General features: G+C 41.1%; 1 protein-coding gene across 2 annotated transcripts in view; it reads left to right on the top strand.

The window, feature by feature from the left end:
* Positions 1 to 20659, top strand: part of macrod1 (mono-ADP ribosylhydrolase 1) — a 161092-nt gene that overhangs the window by 110336 nt on the left and 30097 nt on the right. Inside the window, exon 5 of one of the 2 annotated variants that reach the window (XM_086018155.1) lies at positions 7514 to 7630. The exons of the other annotated variant lie outside the window; for it this stretch is intronic. Within the exon in view, the coding sequence (XP_085874281.1) occupies positions 7514 to 7630 (117 nt within the window). The remainder of the gene's footprint in view (positions 1 to 7513; positions 7631 to 20659) is intronic. 2 annotated transcript variants of the gene reach the window in all.

Here is a 20659-nt window from a genome sequence, read left to right as displayed (position 1 = left end):
ATGAGAGGTCAACTGGCAAGGGCAGCCGTATTAGTATTCCGCAGGAGGAACCTGAGGATTGGTTTTACTCTAATGTCAATCTACCTGTGTGTTGGAGTGTGTGCAAAGGTGGGAACTGGAGCTTTGCAGAAGGTAATGCTCATCCTGGCGTGTAACACTGCAGGCGGTGTGTGTGTGTTATTTGTATGTGCTGCCTTGGTTTGTTGCAGGCTTCTTGCCAGCTAAGCATATTGCCAATTATCACCTCTCTGTCCCCCGTTTCTTCGACTCCCTCCCCGCCCCCCTTCAGTCAATACCAAGCCAGTGAGACATGATTACACCTAAACTGGTCACTGGGCTTCCTATCTTAGATGCCAAAAACACTCATGTCTTCCGAGCTTTTTGTACGCATCCATTCATCCTTCGCTTTCATCCTCTCCTAATGTGAATAAATATTCATCTCATGCCTTGTTTATTTTTGTACACCTGCATTTCATCCCCTTCCAAGCCCTTTTGTCTCTGTCCAACCATGCCCCTCAAGCCCTCGTCTTTTGTGTGCGCCTCTTCATCGGCCCATTGTTTATTCCTAATATCCCCATCACTTCTCTGCATCCCAGGAGGACCAACCTTCAGTTGTACAAAATGTTGAAGCGATATTTTGTATGGTAATGGAGGCAAAATAATGAATTCAGTTTTTTTTTTTTTTTTTTTTTTTTTTTTTTTAATATGGAAATGAGTTTAACGCTGTCTAAAAGATTTTAGTGACTTGAAATTGTAAACGGAATTCATGACTAATTCATGATAATGCGTTGATGTGTGTTAGAGGCATTAGGTGAAGCCAATTATGGCTGATTGTCAACTAGTTCATGAGCTTCATTTGCATGCGACAGAGTCACTGAGGTATGAACAACCAGACTGCTTTGACACTGTGGTCATGCTAATTTGATATGGGCCGCACCAAGGAATGTATCAATAACAATGCATATATCAAGCCCAGTATGAACTGTGAACAGACACAACATGTAGCCTGGCAATGGAACGTCTTCAGGTTATGAACGCTGCTACATGTTTTTATACACTGCACACTGCAATTTTTCAGGATTGATGAAAAAAATTACTGATAGGATAAGCAATGTCCACCTTACATGGCACAATAAGAGAAACACCAAATATAAATCAAAACAATGTGGAATTGTCAAGAGGTCAACGAAGCCTCACCCCCATGAGCATTTGAATGAATTTGCGAATTTGAACGAGATCCAAATCACTCTTACTGACTCCTAGAAACCATACCGAATGAAGAGTTTTGCCGCACCTAGCGTTTTGCATCAAGAACAGTTGATTTCAATTCAGCCTTCGCAGCATGATCACGTTGAGTAAGGAGACATGATCCTTTGAAGCTAATAGCTTATATTGATGATGAGAGTCACAGGCCAGCCTTGAGGAGTAGCACACCTACATGGAGGCCAGCACCTGAGAAATACCACAGGACCTCAAACACATCAATCATTTGCTCTCCTCGCCGCTTGTGAATTCCTTCTTCATATCTCGAACCACATTGAAGTGACGCAAGCGTGTTCGAGGGGACTGAATAGTGTGTGGCCATCAAGCGGGGTTACTCCTGCTGAGTCCAAAGATAGAATGTATGAGAAGGGCCACTCTGTGTATAAGCGGAAAGGGCAAAGAGGCATGTAGATGCAGTACATTAATTTAGTCACTTACTGGGATTCAATGATTCTATTCTCTGTTTGATGAGTTTAAGTTCAACTTTCATTATGTATGACATCTAAAACTGTTGCAAATGGGGATACAGTGTGAATGCGTTTACAGTATAACCCCCAAGGTATAGTAGCTACACCAATGTGCCCCAAAGGCCTAATTATGGGGCTCAGTTTGTATCTCGGCAAAAAGGTCATGTGCATTCCCAAGCTGTAAAAATCAAGTGTCAAGGCAATACCTGTAAGGGTAATCCCTTTGTCTCCCATAGGAGATCATGTAAGTGGAAATAATCCATTCCAGGGTGAAATTGTCACCATCATACAACCTTCATTAACTCAACAGGAATTTTTAATTAACATTTTAGCTTTCTAAAACAAGTTAGCCGCTGTTAATGTAGGGACACAAAAATTGTAATTAACTTGGCGAAATGGCGAAAGATAAAGGCGTAATGGAAAGGCGAGTTACATCACAGATGCAACTCATGCATCTCATTTTTGAAGTCTTCATTTAAAAGTGCTTGACAACAAGTGACGCTGGAGACTTCAGCAGGGCCTGACCGATATGGATGTTTTTGAAACGGTTTCCAATATTTGGCAAAATAACATACCCATCACTGATAATGGCTGATTATAATGAATAAGATAACTTCTGTTTTGATCCCTTAACACTTAGAACAATAGGGGGTTTGAATGTCATTATTTTTCTTGTATGTGTTAATGCAGAAAAAAAAAAGGGCGGAAAGAGGATGGCACACACCTCTGTGGCCAGCGTGTCCATTTTTGCATCAGGCTGAGCAGGGAGCAGTGTCTTCTTAAACAAGTCACTGTATGTCATCTCTCGTGTGTCTCACTCTCAAAGCTTGGGACACTGAGCCACCACATCTATTAAGGCTTCTGCATTATGCTCATGCCTTTGACTTGTAAATAAGTCCACCAAAATAGCACAAAACCACTCCACTAGCTCCTCTCCTATTGGAGGAGCTTATCTGACATCACGGCAACGAGCATTTTGTCAAATTCGAAGCACCTCGGCATCGCCGCAGACGTCCTCCTACACCGCGGTGCCCGCCTCACATAAACAATGAATGGGTTTGTCGAAAGCATGTTGCGTGCTGGTAAGTGCAGTGTGAAAACAGCTTTGCTCAACTTCACTAACTCCCCATGCATAATGTTTTTTCTCGTGACGCACATCGTAAGGCCGCTGCTTTGTGAAGTGAAACAGACAAAGAAAAGGCGAATACACACAAGAGTTAACGCACGCCTCGCATGGTTGTAACTCAAACTTTTCTAGGCAGTATTTTTCCTGAAAATGTTGGTTGTGTTCAGATTTGTACAATCTTAGAGGCGTAGGTTCCAAAGTGTGTGCCACAAAATGGTGTACAATTGCCTGAGAGTCTTTTTTTTTTTTTTTTTACTTTCCACCATTTTTCGGTATTTAGTCAGTGGTTACATTTGTTGAAGAGAGCAAGCACTCCACAGATATTGATTGACATGTGATCCGAGATGCTAGAAGACGTATCATAACTGACACCGCTGCAGATTTTTCAGTAAAGTCTGCATTATTGTTAGAATTTTGTGTTTGGTCGCCAATGTACAGGTAGATAGTTTGTTATTATATGTACAGCTGTGCTTTGACATACATGTTTAATTTGTATGTCATTTGTATGTTACCATATTCGTAACTCAAAACGTGAATATGTCAAATCCGATTTCCTCACTGAAATGAATGGAAATGTCATTCATCCGTTCAAGCCTCAAAAAAATCAAACCAATGAAAGTGTTTGGAATATCTCACTATAATAGTGTACTATTAAAAACATACTGTACTGACAAAGAATTTTTAAATTTTTGCCACATTTTGCTTCAATTCATTTGACATTGTGCTCCTCGTTCTGGTATGTGCGCCATGGCTATCTGAGGGTAGTATGATACAGAAAGAGACACACAAAACGTGTTTCATAACTCAGCATGCTGCAGTGATATGACTTGTTTTTCTTAAAGGATAAAGAAAATATGCATTTGAGTAGGTTTATATTCTCTGTCTACATGGCTTGCACCACTGTTTATGTTCAAATAGCCAATGCTTTAAGGTTTTATAACACACTGAGAACGATGCTATTTTTTAGCCTGTCTATGACGTTTTGTATTGCTTTTTTTAGCATTAAGCTAGCAGCCTTTTGTGTAAGGCAAAGAAAACTATGGGGTTGTTTTAAATGAACATTGTGTATTTGTCTTTGTTTTATGTTTAATTTGACCGTAAACTTACAGTAAAAATGACAATCAACAGCTTGAAGCCAATTTTTGGGGAAGTTATTCACCACATAGCTAGCGCTCATCTCAAGTTTTTGCTCACAAATCAAAGCAAAAAAAAAAAAAAAATCCTCTGAACATGTGCTCGTATCTCGAAAAGCCCCTAAATCGTGTCACACTGTATTTTGAGGCTTTCTTTTTCTCTCGTCACTATAGCCTTCACAAACAACTACAATACATCAATCACATGTTTCGAGCCGTTAAAGCTATAAGCGTGGAAGAAGGGGTTAAATGTCACATGGACTGTAGATGTCATTCAACTATAGAATTGACTTTTTTGGAGCAGATTTTCTCTCAATGGCAGATGTCACTTAATCCGGGATTTTGCTGTGTTGAGAACAACACGTGGCGTAATGCTTATGTATCAGTCTTATGTTTTGAGAGTGATTTAGATGAGCCGAAGTCAAGCCAAATTACATTGTCAAAGTTGTTATGGAATAGATCTACGCAACACACACACACACACACACACACACACGCCTTGAAGTTGTGACGCACACGCAAACATTAGAACAGAATAGGAGCTGACTTCAATGTGCCCCCACCTCTCATTCTTTGCTCAGCACGGCACAGCATGACGCGGCCCGCAACAGTGTGACACCGCATGTTATACGCCAATTTAATACAGCTGGGACTGGGATGACATCAGACTACCTGCAGAGACCCAGTTGGGTGAAACACACCGGCACCGTCGACTGCTGGTCCGAGCACATCCACGGAGAGATGACGCACGCAGGCCAAATGGCTGAATTGTAGTATGTGGGTGAAAATTAAAATGAATGTTCGAGGTTCAATCCTTACTTTTTAGCAGGATAAAGCATTCTTTGTTGCGGTCACCATGATTCCCTTCTCTGTCTGGTGTAGCTGATAGTTGGCCAGGGTTCACAATATGTAACCTCTCCAGATGCCATTTTATTTTGCCCTGTATGATTTGGATTCTGGGTATTTTCTTTCGTTTTTGCTGTATTCAGTTTTGAGTATTTTTCTCTTTCCAGGCAATTCGGTATTCTGTGTTCAAAGCACTTTGTTACCATATTTAACATACATTTAAGGTATTCAAGGAAATGACTTATTCTTTGGCCAATTACATCACATTGCACGAGTGTAGTCTTTATCGTAATAGGAATATTGACCTATTGTACCATTAAGGTATGAAGACCGACTGAAGATAATTTGGTGTGTGCAGAAAAGCACGAAAGCCAAATTAACAGCGAAAGCTTATGGACGGAGCAGAACGTTTATTTTATTCGTAAAACCTCCATTGTGGAAAATTTTCCAAGACGGCAGTTAACTGTTGGCCTTGAGTAATTGAACATGAATATAATCTGGCATGCTCGTGTCATGTGACCTTGTCCTTTCAGCGCTTGGATAGCATGATACAATCAAATTATCATCTGTTACTGCACCACACAAAATGACAGCATTTTCTAGTGGTTAACAATCCTCTCCAGCTGGAAAGGTTCATCAGATTCCCAGAATTACATCTGCTTCTTCTGTCTCGAATTCTGCTGTTATGTAGTACACTGACTGGAACCTTTGGAAATTTGTGAACGTGATGCAGTATTTGCATGGTGTCTATGGATGCTTCTTGTACCTTTTTTGTTATTGTCCTCAATTCAGTTCTTCTTTTGTATATTTTTTGGGTGCAGCTACAGCATCTCTTATTATTCAGACACATTTTTTGATGGAGCTGAAATATTTATTTTCTGTGAGATGATTGTTATAAACAGTGTTATATCCAAGTCATATAACCAATCTTCAAAAATCTAGTAGAGGACAAATGGTACCGATTCACTCCAGCAGATCCAACAGCTGTGTAGAAAACCGCTATACATTTATGTGCGGAAAACACATCTGCCTGGGCTAGCGAGGCTAACCGCTATCTACCACTGGATTTTCGTACTCTTGGACGCACGCAGGTTTATGACATCCATCCATCCATTATCGATACCGCTTATCCTCACAAGGGTCGCGGGGCATGCTGGAGCCTATCCCAGCTGTCTTCGGGCAGTAGGCGGGGAACACCCTGAAGTGGTTGCCAGCCAATCGCAAGGCACACAGAGACAAACTTCCGCACTCACAATCACACCTAGGGGCAATTTAGAGAGTCCAATCGATTTACCATGCATGTCCTTGGAATGTGGGAGGAAACCGGAGAACCGGGAGAAAACCCACGCAGGCACGGGGAGAACATGCAAACTCCACACAGGGAGGCCGGAGCCGGGATCGAACCCACGACCTCTGAACTGTGAGGCGGAAGATTTGTGACAGCGTTGGCCAAACATTGTGTATCTCTACCAAGGTTGTTATAGTTAACAAAAACGAACAAAATAACTCAAACTAAAAATTATATTCGTTAACAAAACAAAATGCTTTCCCCAAAAAAATGAAACTACATCTTCTCTCTATGAAACTAACTTAAACTAACTGTAATAGTGAAAATGTCCTTTGTTTTCATCTTTGTTAATTCAAATAAGAGTCATATATATGTATATATATTTAGCGAGAAGCAAAAATGGAGGTCAGTTGGTTGAAAAATTTACTTTATTACACAATGAGTATTGACTTTTTTATCTTGCATTCAACAAATACTCCATATATTAAGAAAACCTAAACCTAATATTAAAACTAATAAAAAATAAACTAAAACAAAGCATTTTTGAAAAAAACCGAATAAAAAGGTATAACTTTTCTCAAAAAACTAACTGAGACTGAATTTAAAGTACAAAAGTCAAAATGAAATAAAGACTAACTATAATGAAAAATCCCAAACTATTATATCCCTGTCATCAGCATATAGGTGAGTTGAAGGTCCTCTGTAAATAGCCAACTAAGAAACATAATTCCAAAAACACGTGTTTAGAGATTGGTCAACTTCAGCGTGATTTGATTTGATGTACCGAATGAAGAAATCCCATTGATCAAAATAATAGATACTAAATGCTATGGTGTTTCACATTTTTTCTTTTTTTTCTTTTTCTTTATAACTCAATCAAATTTGAAGTAGAGCAAAATATTGCATGTGGAGCTGGGACAGTGCAGATATAGTACATATATAGTACAGATATACCACACATCTCTCTGTTTGAGAGATGGTCTTTAGCCCTAGCGCGTTTAAGGGATAGACACTCCTGAATATTATGTAGATTTATGAAAATGCCATTACCAAAGACTAATTGACCAAAAAGTCAAAGTCAGCTGAGTCCTTAATAACACATTAAATTGAGCAATTAACCAAGGCAGTAGCCCCCAAATCCATTAAGCAGACTGACATCAAGTGATCCAGATGCTTCTGCTCTTTAAAAGCAAAGAGGGGGATTACGGGTGAAGGTTAACACCTGCAAAAGGCGCTAAATTTGACATTACCGCGAGCCTTACAGCTCAAAACCTGCTGACACCCGCTTCAGTCGAGCAAAAGTCTCATCTGGACTTCAAACACATGACTGGCTGCAGGTGATTCCCGCAAGTAGGCCAGCTCTCTGAATCCCCTCGTCTCTCCCCTCCAGTGGACGGAGCCATCCACCGTGCTGCGGGGCCCCTCTTAAAGAAGGAGTGCGCCTCCCTCCACGGCTGCCAGACCGGACAAGCAAAGGTCACCTGCGGCTACGGCCTCCCCGCCAAGTGTGAGTACAAAATGTGTGTAACAGCCAGCTGTTCAATGGAAGCTCCGAAGCGTGCTCATCCTGGTGGGAATATGTCGCCAGGCAAGTGCGACAGGCATGCCGGGATGTTTTCATGCGCTAGAAATTGCAGAGATGGTTAAAGGTCACAAAGCTTTATGAATAAAATAGAAATATGGAAGCGGAGCGGTTTCCTTGTCACATAAATCATGCAGACGGTTAAATCTCAACATCAGCATCCAGAATCTCTAATAGTGTCACCTGCAGTTTTCCACTTATAGCAGCAAAGTGCACTCAATTATTAAATGGCACTTTAATATGAACATTTTGAGTGACGCAAAAGCTTTAGTCATTGTTTCAGGTTTAAAAATGTTTGTCTACAAGAGGAGTTTGACACACGAAAGAGTCACTTCAAGAGCTCCTGGACATAAAGTGATTATATATTAACAGGAGCCACTTGAGTCTAAAAAACGGTTTCTTTCAGAAGCAGAGCTTGCCCACAGTTCCATGTTTGGTGGAAATGTGCAGTTTTTCACGTGATACTAAAACCCTCATTAAACCTTTAAATTACTGCACAGGTAAGTACCATTTAACATTTTTCCCACATGTGTGTGTAGCATAACCTGATCACATTGTTGTTGGAAATCAGATGAAAAAAATGATCGCCATTTTGAGCAATTGGCAGCATCACTCAACATCAATGCAAAACACGGTGCACTGAATGCACCATTTTTACTCTAGCCATATTTGTTCCCATGAAAATTAACAAAATAATAGTTATAAGTTTCAATTACTAATTACTTGAGCTTGGACTCGCACCCAAAATTTGCCTTTGCTATTCGTTTACCGTTTAATCAGCGAGTCCCAAATCAACTCGAATGGGTTACTCATTGGAAAAAGATGTTATAGTCCAAAAAAATTTAAAATCCAATTTGATCTGAAATTGTAAATGGATATTGGAGTGTACTTATACAGTACAGCGCTTACTGTTGATTTAACAGTGTTTTCAAATATAATGTATTTAGAAACTAATCTGTGATACTAGTCCACCGTGCTTCCCGTGAATTCATTTTACAGGGGCTTTAGTGTGATTTTATTTGAAGAATATGTCCATAGCTTTTGTTTGAAATCCTCCTTAATTCTTGTTGGAATAGACTTGCCTCTGTGTTTTGTATGCACGAGTAAATACAGTATGTTGAGGAGAATGGATGAGAGGACGCTTTGAAGAACTGGGAGGAGATGGGCTCTTACATTTTCTGCTCTTCTTTGATGGTTGTTAGCATTTTTTTGGCTGTGTGTGCGCGCGTGTATATTTGCATGTGCGTGGCGTGTGCCCGATTGGATGTTGCACTGCTTGTCGCAACCTTGTCTCTGTGTAGTTCAGGTGCATGTCAAGCATCCTCACTGTCTCACCTGCTGACAGCCTATTGATGGACAAGCTTTATGACTACATGTGCTGTGATGTGCCTGTGTGTGTGTGTGCTTGTACGTGTAGTTTCTACCCAGCATGTGGTCACAAAGCGTCCCCTCTCCCGCTCCCTCCCCAACAAAATATAGAGCCCCAAGAATAATCAAGCAAGTGTCTGCTTCAGTGCTTAAATACTCACAACGGGTCTTGATTACCTCTCAGCAGGTAGAAAAAAGGAAAAAGACAACAACAATGGAGGTAAAGCAAAGCAGGGTTGACAAAATAGGCAGTGAGGAGACTTGGCGCGTCAGTGGTGCCGTGGCAAACAGCTTTTACACAGCACCGCTTTTAACTGAAAATGTGTAAAATAACAACATAAATCCTATTGTTTTGGATGTTTGTTTGCATGGAAATTTTGGGGGAGCCTGAAAATGCAAACTGTCTCAAACGTGGACATTCAGAAACAGTCATTTGTGTGACGTGTGAAACATGCACGAGAATGCGCAACAGTGCTTTACCACAGCCTCCCCTTATCATTCAAAACAGTTTCCTATAGAGGTTACAATAGTTAACGAAAACTAAATAAATAACTAAAATTAAAATTGAAAAAAGGTTTTCGTTAAAGCGGAAGTCAACCCAAACATATTTTTTTTCAAGAATATGTTCTCTGCAGGCCCACTAACTGAAACAAGGTAATATGATTGATATGAAATATGGGTTCAGCAGCAAAATCCACCCGTTTTTTTAACCATCTCTGGGGGCGGCCATTTTGTCACCTCTGTCGACTGAAAATGACATCACACACCCCAGAGATGGCTAAAAACGGGTGGATTTTGTTGCTTAACTCATATCCATACTCATATTAATCAGAATGCTGAAAAGAAATGTTTGGGTTGACTTCCACTTTAATGAAGTAAAAACAAGAGTGCTTTAAAAAGATACTACATTTAGAAAAGGAACTATAATTATAGCAAAAATATCCTTTGTTTTTTCCTTTGTCAATTCATTTCATACATGAACTTTCGGGGTTAATTTTAAACAGATTTATTTTGGTACTATTTTACAGCTGTACAGAAAAAGGTTCAACAGTAATTTAGAAATGATAGTTTACCTACTTAGTGCCTTTTAGTTTATCTTGCACTCCACAAATACTTTATTTAAAAACTTGAAACTATTGTACTTTACGCGCTACGAGCCGCTACTTTTTTCCCTCGCTTTTAACCCTGCAGGTTTGGATGTGATGCGGTTTATTTATGATTTTTTACTGGCGCGAGCTTCAAGCCGTCAGTAGATTTACCCATAGTCTCATTGCATCAGACCTATGAAATTACCAAACACGTCACAGTGGACCAAGGAAAATGTCAGAGTCCTCCATCATACTGAATATTTATCAGCCCTTTGCGGTTGGAGTGCGCATGCACGCATGAGGTTGGAGCGAGCTGCCTGAAGAGAGAAATGCGAGAGTCGGTTTGCGTAGCGGAAAGCGGGTGTTTAAGGAGCAATTGAGCGTATCAAGAAGAATCTCAAGTTGAGTTTAATGAGCATAGGGAACGAGTGCCATAAATACAGCCATCTCTGCGGTGCAAGCCCCATCTCGCTGTTGTTTGTTTGGCCATCGACTCCCACGATCACTGGCAAGTCCGGCCATGGAGTGACATCCGCTCATGGACTTATATATAAGTCGGTGCTTCCCTTGCGTCTCCCCAACACGTAACAAACTGGTTTCTAAAGGATGCGTTGCTGCGTGGTGAAGCTCGTCGGCGAATTTGCCTCGTGTGACAACGAGAGGCTGATAAACATTCTGGTACGTTACATTGTACTGTAGTACTATTTTTATAAGACCTGGTTGGACAGTTCCTCCATCTGTAGTGTGTTTCTTCTGCAATACTCGGTTTTTTTTTTTCATACGTGACCATTTCAAACTCAAAGGAATAATGCTTCGGACAGCCACCCATCCATTTTTTATCACGCTTGTCCTCATTAGGTTTGTGGGTAAGCTGTAGCCTTTCCCAGCTGACTATGGGCAAGAAGCAGGTTACACCTTGAATTGAAATTCACATTTATGGAGAATTTAGACTATTCAATTAACCTAACATGCGGGGGGTTGGAATACGGGAGAAAGCTGAAGTGAAACAGACAGACATCCTCACCACCAGTACCCTAGATTTTATTTGATTATTTTTAACCTGTCTTGATTGGTCATGCAGTAAGGAAGATCTGTATATCTTATGCCAGAGTAGTTTTGATAGTTTTATTGGAAGATGCAGTTGGACAGAATGAGCAAAACCAGAAAAATCGCAATGAAACTATATGACTACATGTTATGTGTATATATATGTATATAACAAAATATTACGTCGGAGTTGTGTTCTTTCTATGTTTTGAAAACTGGGAAAGTAGTACTGCAACCGCACAGAGTAAAATTAGGCAGGATGAAACAGGACAGCAAGAAGTTTCTACAGGTGTTTGCGCACATGCGCACGAATGTTGGTTTTTGGTCAGTGTTCGTTAAAGGTTGCAAAGACGTTGAGGAAGTTCATAGGTTGTGTATAACGACACACCAAGCAACTCAATCCCATGGGCGTGTCTATTAAGACATGCTAGTGACTCAACACTAGTTCAAGTCATTAGAAGTGTCGTGGCGTTGCTATGCACGATCAATAAGGAAGGACGGGCTAAAATTAAAATGCAACTCAACAGGAGAGAAGCCATGCCTCAAAAATGGACACGCTTTGATCTCGATTCTGCCGTGCTCGCCACCAGATGTGATTTCAAACGTTCCATATCTGAGAATTTGCCAAATGGTCACGTGGTCCTGATGACCGCCGTCCCTGCGGAGTGCAACCAGACGAGCCTGTCTCCACTTAAACCCGCAGCATCTCTGCGCCGTAACCTAGCAACAGCGCGCGGAGTGCACGGCCCACCACCACTGCTGTTTAGCAAGAGTCACATGCAATTTAGACATGTTGACAAATGACGTCTGGAAAACATCAAGCCGGTTTTGCTAAAGTTCATTAACATTTAAGATAAACTTAGCGGCAATGAATCAACAACCTGTCAGCTTTGGGGCATCTGAGCCGCCGCACCTGAGGGTTTGTTTAGGTTTGGAACAGGCTGACTGTGTGTTGGCGTGTATTTCTTGTTGCCTGACAGGGGAGCGTGGGCCCAAAGTGCTGTCCCGACAATCCCCACGCCCCAGAGCTCACTTGTGTACCGATACTACAAACCTGTTCCCCAGCCGGCCCTCGCTCCCCTGCGACTCACCGGCACAGAACATCAGCACACACAGGAGAGGCAGTGGAAAGAGCCAAGGACCGGCTGAAAGCAACTGAGTGGGGGAGGCTTGTTAGCGTGAGGTCAGATTGTGATCAAGTCACATTTTTTTGTTTTTGTTTTAATAACATTCCTGACATTTGAACTTGCTATGACGTTGTGAATAACTCAATTGAAAAGCTTTATTCACAATGTTTCCATACATTCCTTCTAGAACGCCTGGTAACACTTCCGTGCTTTGATATAATAAATGTGCTGCTTCAAGGCTGACATTTGAATGGAATAATCAGAAAAACGTTATTTATAGTATACTTTAACTTGTTTACTGACAGCCAGTTTTGAAGCAGCGTTCCCCATATTGTCAGCCGTTTTACAGTATTTTGACTGCTCTTTCAAAACCCAGAGCAATTTAAGCATCAAGCACCTACCAAAAGAAAGAGTAGACTCACTTCTTTCAACAGAAAAAAAAAAAGGTTGCTAGCTTTTTTCGTTCTTTAGTAAGAAACAAGAAAACATGGGTTGGGTTCACCCAAAACACAATTTTCTGACCGAAAAGTGGAGAACACAAGCATTTTTTGAAAACAAATGTCAAGCGAGACCCAAAAACCAAAGAAAAAGCCAAAAACACCTGAATAAGATTGCTGAGTTGATTTGGAAGGAGGCTCTTTTTTTTTCTTTTTTCTTTTTTTAATAGAGGAGCTGATGATCCTCCTCTCCTCAACAAGCGCAATTAGCACTTATGTTTGTTGAGTGTGTTATTTCTTACCCGAGCTGCTGCACCACCCGCCCTGCTTGCTAAAGCCCGGTAAACGCACAGAGAGCCTTGTACAAGATGCATGTGAGGTTATTAAAGACTCTAAATACGTGTGAATGGGAGTGTAAATAGATGTTTGTCTACATGTTCCTAGCGGGAGGCTGGCAACCAGTCCAGGGTGTAGCCTGCCTCAAATCAGCTGAGATGGGCTCCAGCTCACTCGTGGTCCTCATGAGGACAAGCACTATAGAAAATAGATGAATGGATAAGGATAGTTTGTAAATCGATCAATTTATATGCCAGCCAATATTTATTTGGAAATAAGTCTGACACATCAATTTGTACCAAAAAACAGTTTACTTTGGTACAGTTGAACCGTTATTCCAAGCATTCAGACATGTTAACTCCCTTCACAACAACACAGAAACACACAGACGCAGTTAATGAGTTACTTAGTGTCCCTTACTCTAAACTTGCCATTATAGCAACACAAGAAAATAAAGATTCCTGTCATAAAAAAAACCACAACATTATCAACAATGATTATTATAAGAATTAACATATTCTTTCTTGGTCACATTAACACATTAGCTACATTTATTTATTATTTTACAACATGAAAATTATTATCCCAAACTAACAAACTTGCTCAATTATTTATCGTCAAATCTAAAATTTGCTGAGCAAAACTTACACATTGGTCAGTGCAAACCATTTTGTAGGGGATGAAATCAGCATCCGTTGTATAAACCATTACCATATGCTTCCAGTATGAAGCTCAAAACTGTTAAATATATGTACAAGCATGCATACAATGTAACGGATAAATATAAATAAATAATATGTACAACAGATGGATATACCCTATGGAATTTTTAATGGCCTGTTCTATTTTACATACATACAAAATCTCCCAGAAAATAAATGCAGACCTCTTGAATTACTTATGCTTGTATGTTGCTTATGAATTATATATATGTTACATCTTTTTAACTTAGATTCCAGCTACAACAAAAACAAACCAAATGGTCGCACAAAGCTGTCTAACAGCAATCACATTTTTATTGAGTCTCAGGTCACAGTCTGTTGGTTTTTATATGCAGTACTTGCACTGCACTCTTTTCAGTGGTCTTTTCCACATTTACTGTTTTTTGTTTGTTTTGTTTCAGCATCCTTGTGGGTATATTTTTCCCCCTGTTCTGCTCTGCCATCATTGAATTTTTTTGTTTTTAACCCTTGCTTGTATTGGCCTATTGTTGGGGAAAAATAGATGGATGGATGGATGGATGGATAGATAGATAGTCGGGCACTAGCCATTAGTTATTTGTCAGATATGCTTAATTTCCATTTTCTCTTCCAATGGGAGCGTTATAATTCATACAGGCAATAAAATATGTTTGGATTTCATTATAAAACTTCACAGCCATGATAAAATTGTAACTCTCTTGTCTATGCAGCAACGTAGATCAACAGAATGGCTCGGATTCTTTTTCCTGGTCTGTGAGGCCGCCCGTTGCTAGGCAGAATTCATAAGGCAATTATGATCCATCAGAACAGTCCCGTAGGCCAATAGAAAATTAGCATATGCCCCAATATGCCCGCTAGGCTGTTTGACTGGTAAACTAAGGCACCAACTGACTACAAAAGCAGAATAATGAGCTGATTACGACTTGAATCACAGGCAGCACGGTGGGTTTGTGATAAGCACGTCTGCTTCATAGTTGTGCGCTTTGGGGTTGAATCTCAGTTTTGTCCTTCCTGTGATGACTTTGCATGTTGCCCACATGCTTGCGTGCGTGCCGTTTTTGGGGGACCCAGCTTCCTCCCATATTCGAAAAACATACATGTTAGATTCAGAACCTGTCCAGTCCAAATTTATTGCTAGGACACATTTAAAATAACAATGCTGACATGTTACAGCACTTGTCACTTTTGCTGGTATTTTAATCATTTTTTTCATCAAATTCCTTCACATAAATTGAATCATATTGGTAAGGATGAGGACCCAAATGCAGGGAAGCAGGGAGGCGATGCTACCTCAGGTGTGCACTTACAAATTAACAATGTCCAAAAAAAAAAGGTACAAAGTAACAAAGCAAAACCGGGAATAAACTTACTACAAAAAGATAGGAGACATGACTCGAGGAAAACAGGACTCACAGCAACAAAAAAGACATGACTAGGACAATGAACCGACCAGGACTGAAAGAATTAAATAAAAGCCAACTAATGAGACATTGAGAATCACCTGGACAAGACACTTAAAGCGGAAATCAACCCAAACATATTTTTTTTCAAGAATATGTTCCCAGCAGGCCCACTAGTTGAAACACGGCATTCTGATTAATATTGCGTTTGTGGAATATGAGTTAAGCAGCAAAATCCACCTGTTTTTAGCCATCTCTGAGGGCGGCCATTTTGTCATTTCTGTCGACTGAAAATGACACCACAACTACCCAGGACTCAGGTAACGACTATTCACAGCTCGCCTGTCTTCTAAAGCTTGAGCCGTGATTGGTCGTTACCTGAGTCCTGGGTAGTTGTGATGTCATTTTCAGTCGACAGAAGTGACAAAATGGCTGCCCCCAGAGATGGCTCAAAACGAGTGGATTAAATCTTACTCCACAAACGCAATATTTATCAGAATGCCTTGTTTCACTTAGTAGGCTTGCATATTGCATATTCTTGAAAAAAATATGTTTGGGTTGACTTCCGCTTTAAGTGTCTGAAGGAGATGATTGGAAGACAAGAACAGGTGGACACAAAAAACTAATGAAAGGCACACAGGACACAAGGAAAACATGATAAAACTAACTAAAACCTGAATCAACAAAAGCCCAGAACATAACTTTTCACACGATTTGCTAAGTGTTTCATTCATTGTTGCAAAAGAAAGCCCAGTCTTTGCTCATTTAAAAAAAGGAACATTAAGATGTATCTTTCAATGTTAGTGAATGCGCTTTATTCACGAAGGCTTCCTCAATTGTCCTCATGTCGTGACTTGTAAATAAGTCCGCCAAAATAGAAGTAAATCGCTTGCCAGCCTCAATCCTCTTGGAAACGCTTTCTTACGTCACAACGGCGCCGCCATCAAGTAAAATATGTTTCCATCCGAGGTCAGATCTGTGCCTTGCCACAATTTCTGTCTCTGATCACCTTAGACAGTTTCTTCGACCTCATGATTCTCCTTTGCTCTGACATGCACTGTGAGCTGTAAGGTCTTCTTATATAGACAGGTGTGTGCCTTTCCTAATCAAGTCCAATCAGTTGAATTAAACACAGCTGGACTCCAATAAAGGAGCAGAACCATCTCAAGGAGGATCAGAAGAAATGGACAGCATGCGAGTTATATGTAAACGTCGCTGCAAAGGGTCTGAATACTTATGACCGGATGATATTTCAGTTTTTCTTTTTTCATAAATGTGCAAAAATGTCTACATTATTGTTTTGTTTCTGTCAAGGGGTGCTGGGTGCACATTAACGAGAGGTAACATCAACTTTTTTTCATTTTTGCAAATGGCTGCAAGAAAGTGACACATTTCAAGGGGTCTGAATACTTTCCAGACCCACTGTAGTTGTATTTTTCATTGGTTTGCACCTGCCTCCCTCGACAAATACAGCGCATAGTAAATGTTTCATATTTGGGAAGGGAGTGAGATATTCCACGTGGGGAAGAACACAGTTGGAAGTGGATAGAGGCCTAGAAAGATGAAGTGCTGACGGAAACAGAGAGCTACAAAGAGAGAAAGATATCACTCTGTCAAAAACTTGCTTGCTGTCTTTTCTTCTCCCCCCCCTCCCCCGCCTCTTCCGTTCTGCTCCCTCAGTGGCCAATTACCGCTAATTAAAAAGCTCTCTCCCCTTCTTCCTCTTTCTTCAAGACCCCCATCTCACCGCCTCGACTGTCACCCTGACAAGCTCTCGCTCTCTTTTCTTTCTCCTCTGACAAATCAGTGTTTCTGCCTCGTGACATCAACAAGCCAAACACCTCGTCTTCACTTGTCTACCTTTTCTCTCTCAACTCCTCACACTTACGCACTTACATACGAGTCTTGCCCCTCCTCTCGTTTCTGCTTCCCTCCATTTTTCTTTCTTCCGCCCCACTAAGGCCCTGTTTACACGTAGCGGTTTTTGAAAACGCCGGTTATAAGCCTGCGGTTAGCCCTATCATCCACACGTCCCCGGAGTTTTTTCAGTGAAAACGCAAAACTCCGGCCGCAGTGGAGATTTGCGGATACCTCCGCATATCTCCGCATCCGCGTTTTGCTGCGGACGGTTACACCCGGAGATTTACGTCGACAACAATTGCTTTGACGTCATTGCGCGACTTGTGTTTTCATGTGAGTCAACATTCTCGACGCGCTTTTTGCTTACTTCTTTTCCCGCAACCAACCACTGCTTCTCATTGAAAGCTTTGAAAGCAATTCTACACCTCTTGTCGGTTCTCCCAAACGGGTTTGGCGCCGTGTTTTTGGTTTCGTAGAAGTGACGTCAAAGGACATACGTTCCTTCTGAACGGACAGTATTTGGCCAACTACTGCCACCCAGAGGCTTGGCACGCGTTTGAAAACGCACTTCCGCGGTTTCGTGTGGATGCGTTTTTTTAATGTGTATTCCAACGGGGGGGGGGGGGATATACGGTTGTTAAAAAACTCCGGCTACGTGTAGACAAGGCCTAAATCGTCTCACCCCGTCTCACCTTCTCCACGCCTCGTTGTTCCTATCGTCACCATCATCTTCGACACCCGTGTTGCTTTAAAGGTGACAAAAGCCTTGACGGTGCTCCCGGCTAAAGATCTTTGTGTCGTTGCCTTTGTTACTTTTTCTTTTCAGATTTTGACACCACTGACAATTTTCCTTGGCTTCTTCCTGCCACAGTATCATCAGTGCAACATGTGGAGGTGTTAAAATCCTTCAGCAAAGCTCCTGCTGATCCTAGTGGTGGTGATGAGAAGGAGGACTGTGATGATGATCACAGCGGCAAGCCTGGTGTTATTTCGTTGATTCATTCACCTGCACGATGAACAAAGGCTTTAGGCTATGACATTAGCCGCCATGTACAGTTGTACACACTTAGACAGTGTAAGTAAACCTGTATATTAGGGCTGCTCGATGAAGCGATTTTGAACCGAAACCGAATTTTCTGGATAAAACGATGTTAAAAACGCCACATTCAATGTTGTTATTTTTGGTGTATCTAAGCCACCGTATTTTCCTCTGCATTTCCGCTTCCTCCCACGAGCGTGCAGTCCGAAACAACGACAGCCTCCATGGCTACCGGCGATTCTACTATTTGTTCAGGAAAGTGGGCGTTTAGTTAATAAATCGGGCAAATATATTTCTGTAGTGTAGTGTGTGCCCCGCATGTACAATACAACTCGTGAGCAAGTAACTCAACGTCTGAAAGGAGTCCCTTTTTTTCTCCTCTACAATGGGCCTCTGGCCAGCCGGTGCATTGGCAGTGCATTGTATTATTGAGTGACAATTTTGCACTAATCATTGATTTATGTTGAAGGAAGACCAGGGAGAAAGGTGAAAGGCTAGTCACTAGCTGGTTGGCAAAATGACTTGCTGACAGACTGTTTGGTTTACAGAATTGACTGTCTACCTTCTCTCATGTTGATGATTTCATTTCAGATGGTATATGCACTTTCTTCTTTCATTATTGGTTTAATTAAGAACAAATCTGAAATCTATTGTGTAAGTAAAATGCTGTTAATCCCAATGGATTATTCTGTGTGTATTAAATTAAATTGACTGGCATTTAGTGTTCAAAGAAAGAAAAATTAAGTTTAAGACATTCAAAATACTTCATTTTTCATTAATGTTTTATTTTATAAAGAAATCCTAACCGTAATCGTAAAATTGGGTTTGAGAGAAAATAATCGTGAATTTATATATAAATATAAACCGATTATATATAAATTATCGGTATATATATATATATATATATATATATATATACGATGGATGGCAACATTGTTCCGATTTCTTCATCAATATGAACTCTGACTTTTGAGTTGGAGGTCTGAAATTTGCAACTTCCCAGTTTTCAGGAATATAGAAGTAACACACACCATCGAGTCGTCCATTTTTACAGATGGCTAGTTTCAAGGAGAGCATCCTTTTCAAAAAGCCAGGCTGCAAAACACGGTTGTCATGTAAATTAACATCCGTATTTCGTTACTGTTGCTTGGCTCGTTTAAAAAAAAAAAAAAAACCGAAAGCATGTTTGAGGGAGCGTAAAGAATATTGTGTATGTTTCTACTTGTATCCTTTCCATCTGTTCCCCTCCCTCGTTCTCCTTTTCTGACAAAGGTAAAAAGAGATAGATGGAGCTGAAGGGCCCAAACAAGACTTGAGCCTTCCTCCTCTTTTTTTTCTGAATTTAAGAGCTGTCTACGCTCCGCTGAGCACAAACTGAGGCGGCGTGCACAAAAGGCCAGCTCGCCTTTTTCCTGCCTCCTGATTTAAAGGCAGATGAAGAAAGGCGAGGGCCAGATGGAGCTATGTGATGAGAGTGGGCAGCGACGGATGGAGATTGAAAGGGGGGCCAGGGAGAAAGGATTGACGGCCGTTGAGTGTGAAAAGCAGAAGCTGCTACGCGTGGCCTCCCAGGTAAGAATGCGTGGAGGCCTCAGGGGAGGAGACGGGGAGGAGGTGGAGGGTGGACACAGCCCCAAAAAAGGGTGACAAAAACACAGCCTCGGCGGCAGACAAAGGATGGGTGTCACCGGATGGCACCTAGTCAAGCTCTCTTAAATCTCATGCCAGTGTGACGCCCACCTGGGAGAGGGGATTAGCTTCAATACACACACACACACACGCACGCACACTTTCTGTATATTCAATGTATATTCTGTGTGACTTTTTTCAGTAATGCGCAATGTAATTAATTACTTTTTCAATCATGCCGAATAACGCGGCACATTACTTTGACTATGAGATCACTGAAGCGATTTTCATCAGACTAGCGAGATCTGTAAACACAGGGGTATTTTATTTATTTTAACTCTTCTTCATGAGGGAACGTGAGGCAATCGCATAAGTGCTGATTGGGTGAGGTTGAGGACAACTTTATCGTAAGCCAATCAGAGGTAGAGTTGAGCGAAACGAAAGCCAGGATGGTTGCACAGATGCACACACAACCCGTTGGCAGGCTGAAGAGCGGAAGCTGGTTGCCAATTTAGACAGTTTTCTTGTGTACTGGAAATTGAAGTGGGGGAAAGCTGCTTCCACATGGAAAATGTTGCTCATGAAATTAGTATTATTTTTAAGCACCGCTATACTGATAACCTGGTAAGCCACTTCTTGGTAGCTTTAACTCATCCGTATGGGTAATTTGTACCCATTTTTGGATCAAAATCTTGATGTGCTGGCTCAGCTAGCCCATTTCACTCAATTTGGGTTACTTTTGACCCAGCAGTTTTAAGAGTATATGAATATTGTCTCTTGCTTGTTGCACAATATGTAGTTTGAGTTTACTGGTGACTCAAAAATCGTCCACAGATGTGAATATGGGTTTGAACTTTTTTTTTCTGTATGCCCCCTGCGATTGGCTGGTGACCGGTCCAGGGTGTACCCCAACTTGCTCAAA

This window comes from Filicampus tigris, chromosome 2 (assembly GCF_054856515.1).
Source record: "Filicampus tigris isolate MCC_2025a chromosome 2, RoL_Ftig_1.0, whole genome shotgun sequence".
Taxonomy (NCBI): domain Eukaryota; kingdom Metazoa; phylum Chordata; class Actinopteri; order Syngnathiformes; family Syngnathidae; genus Filicampus; species Filicampus tigris.
This window is presented reverse-complemented; position numbering and strand designations above follow the sequence as displayed.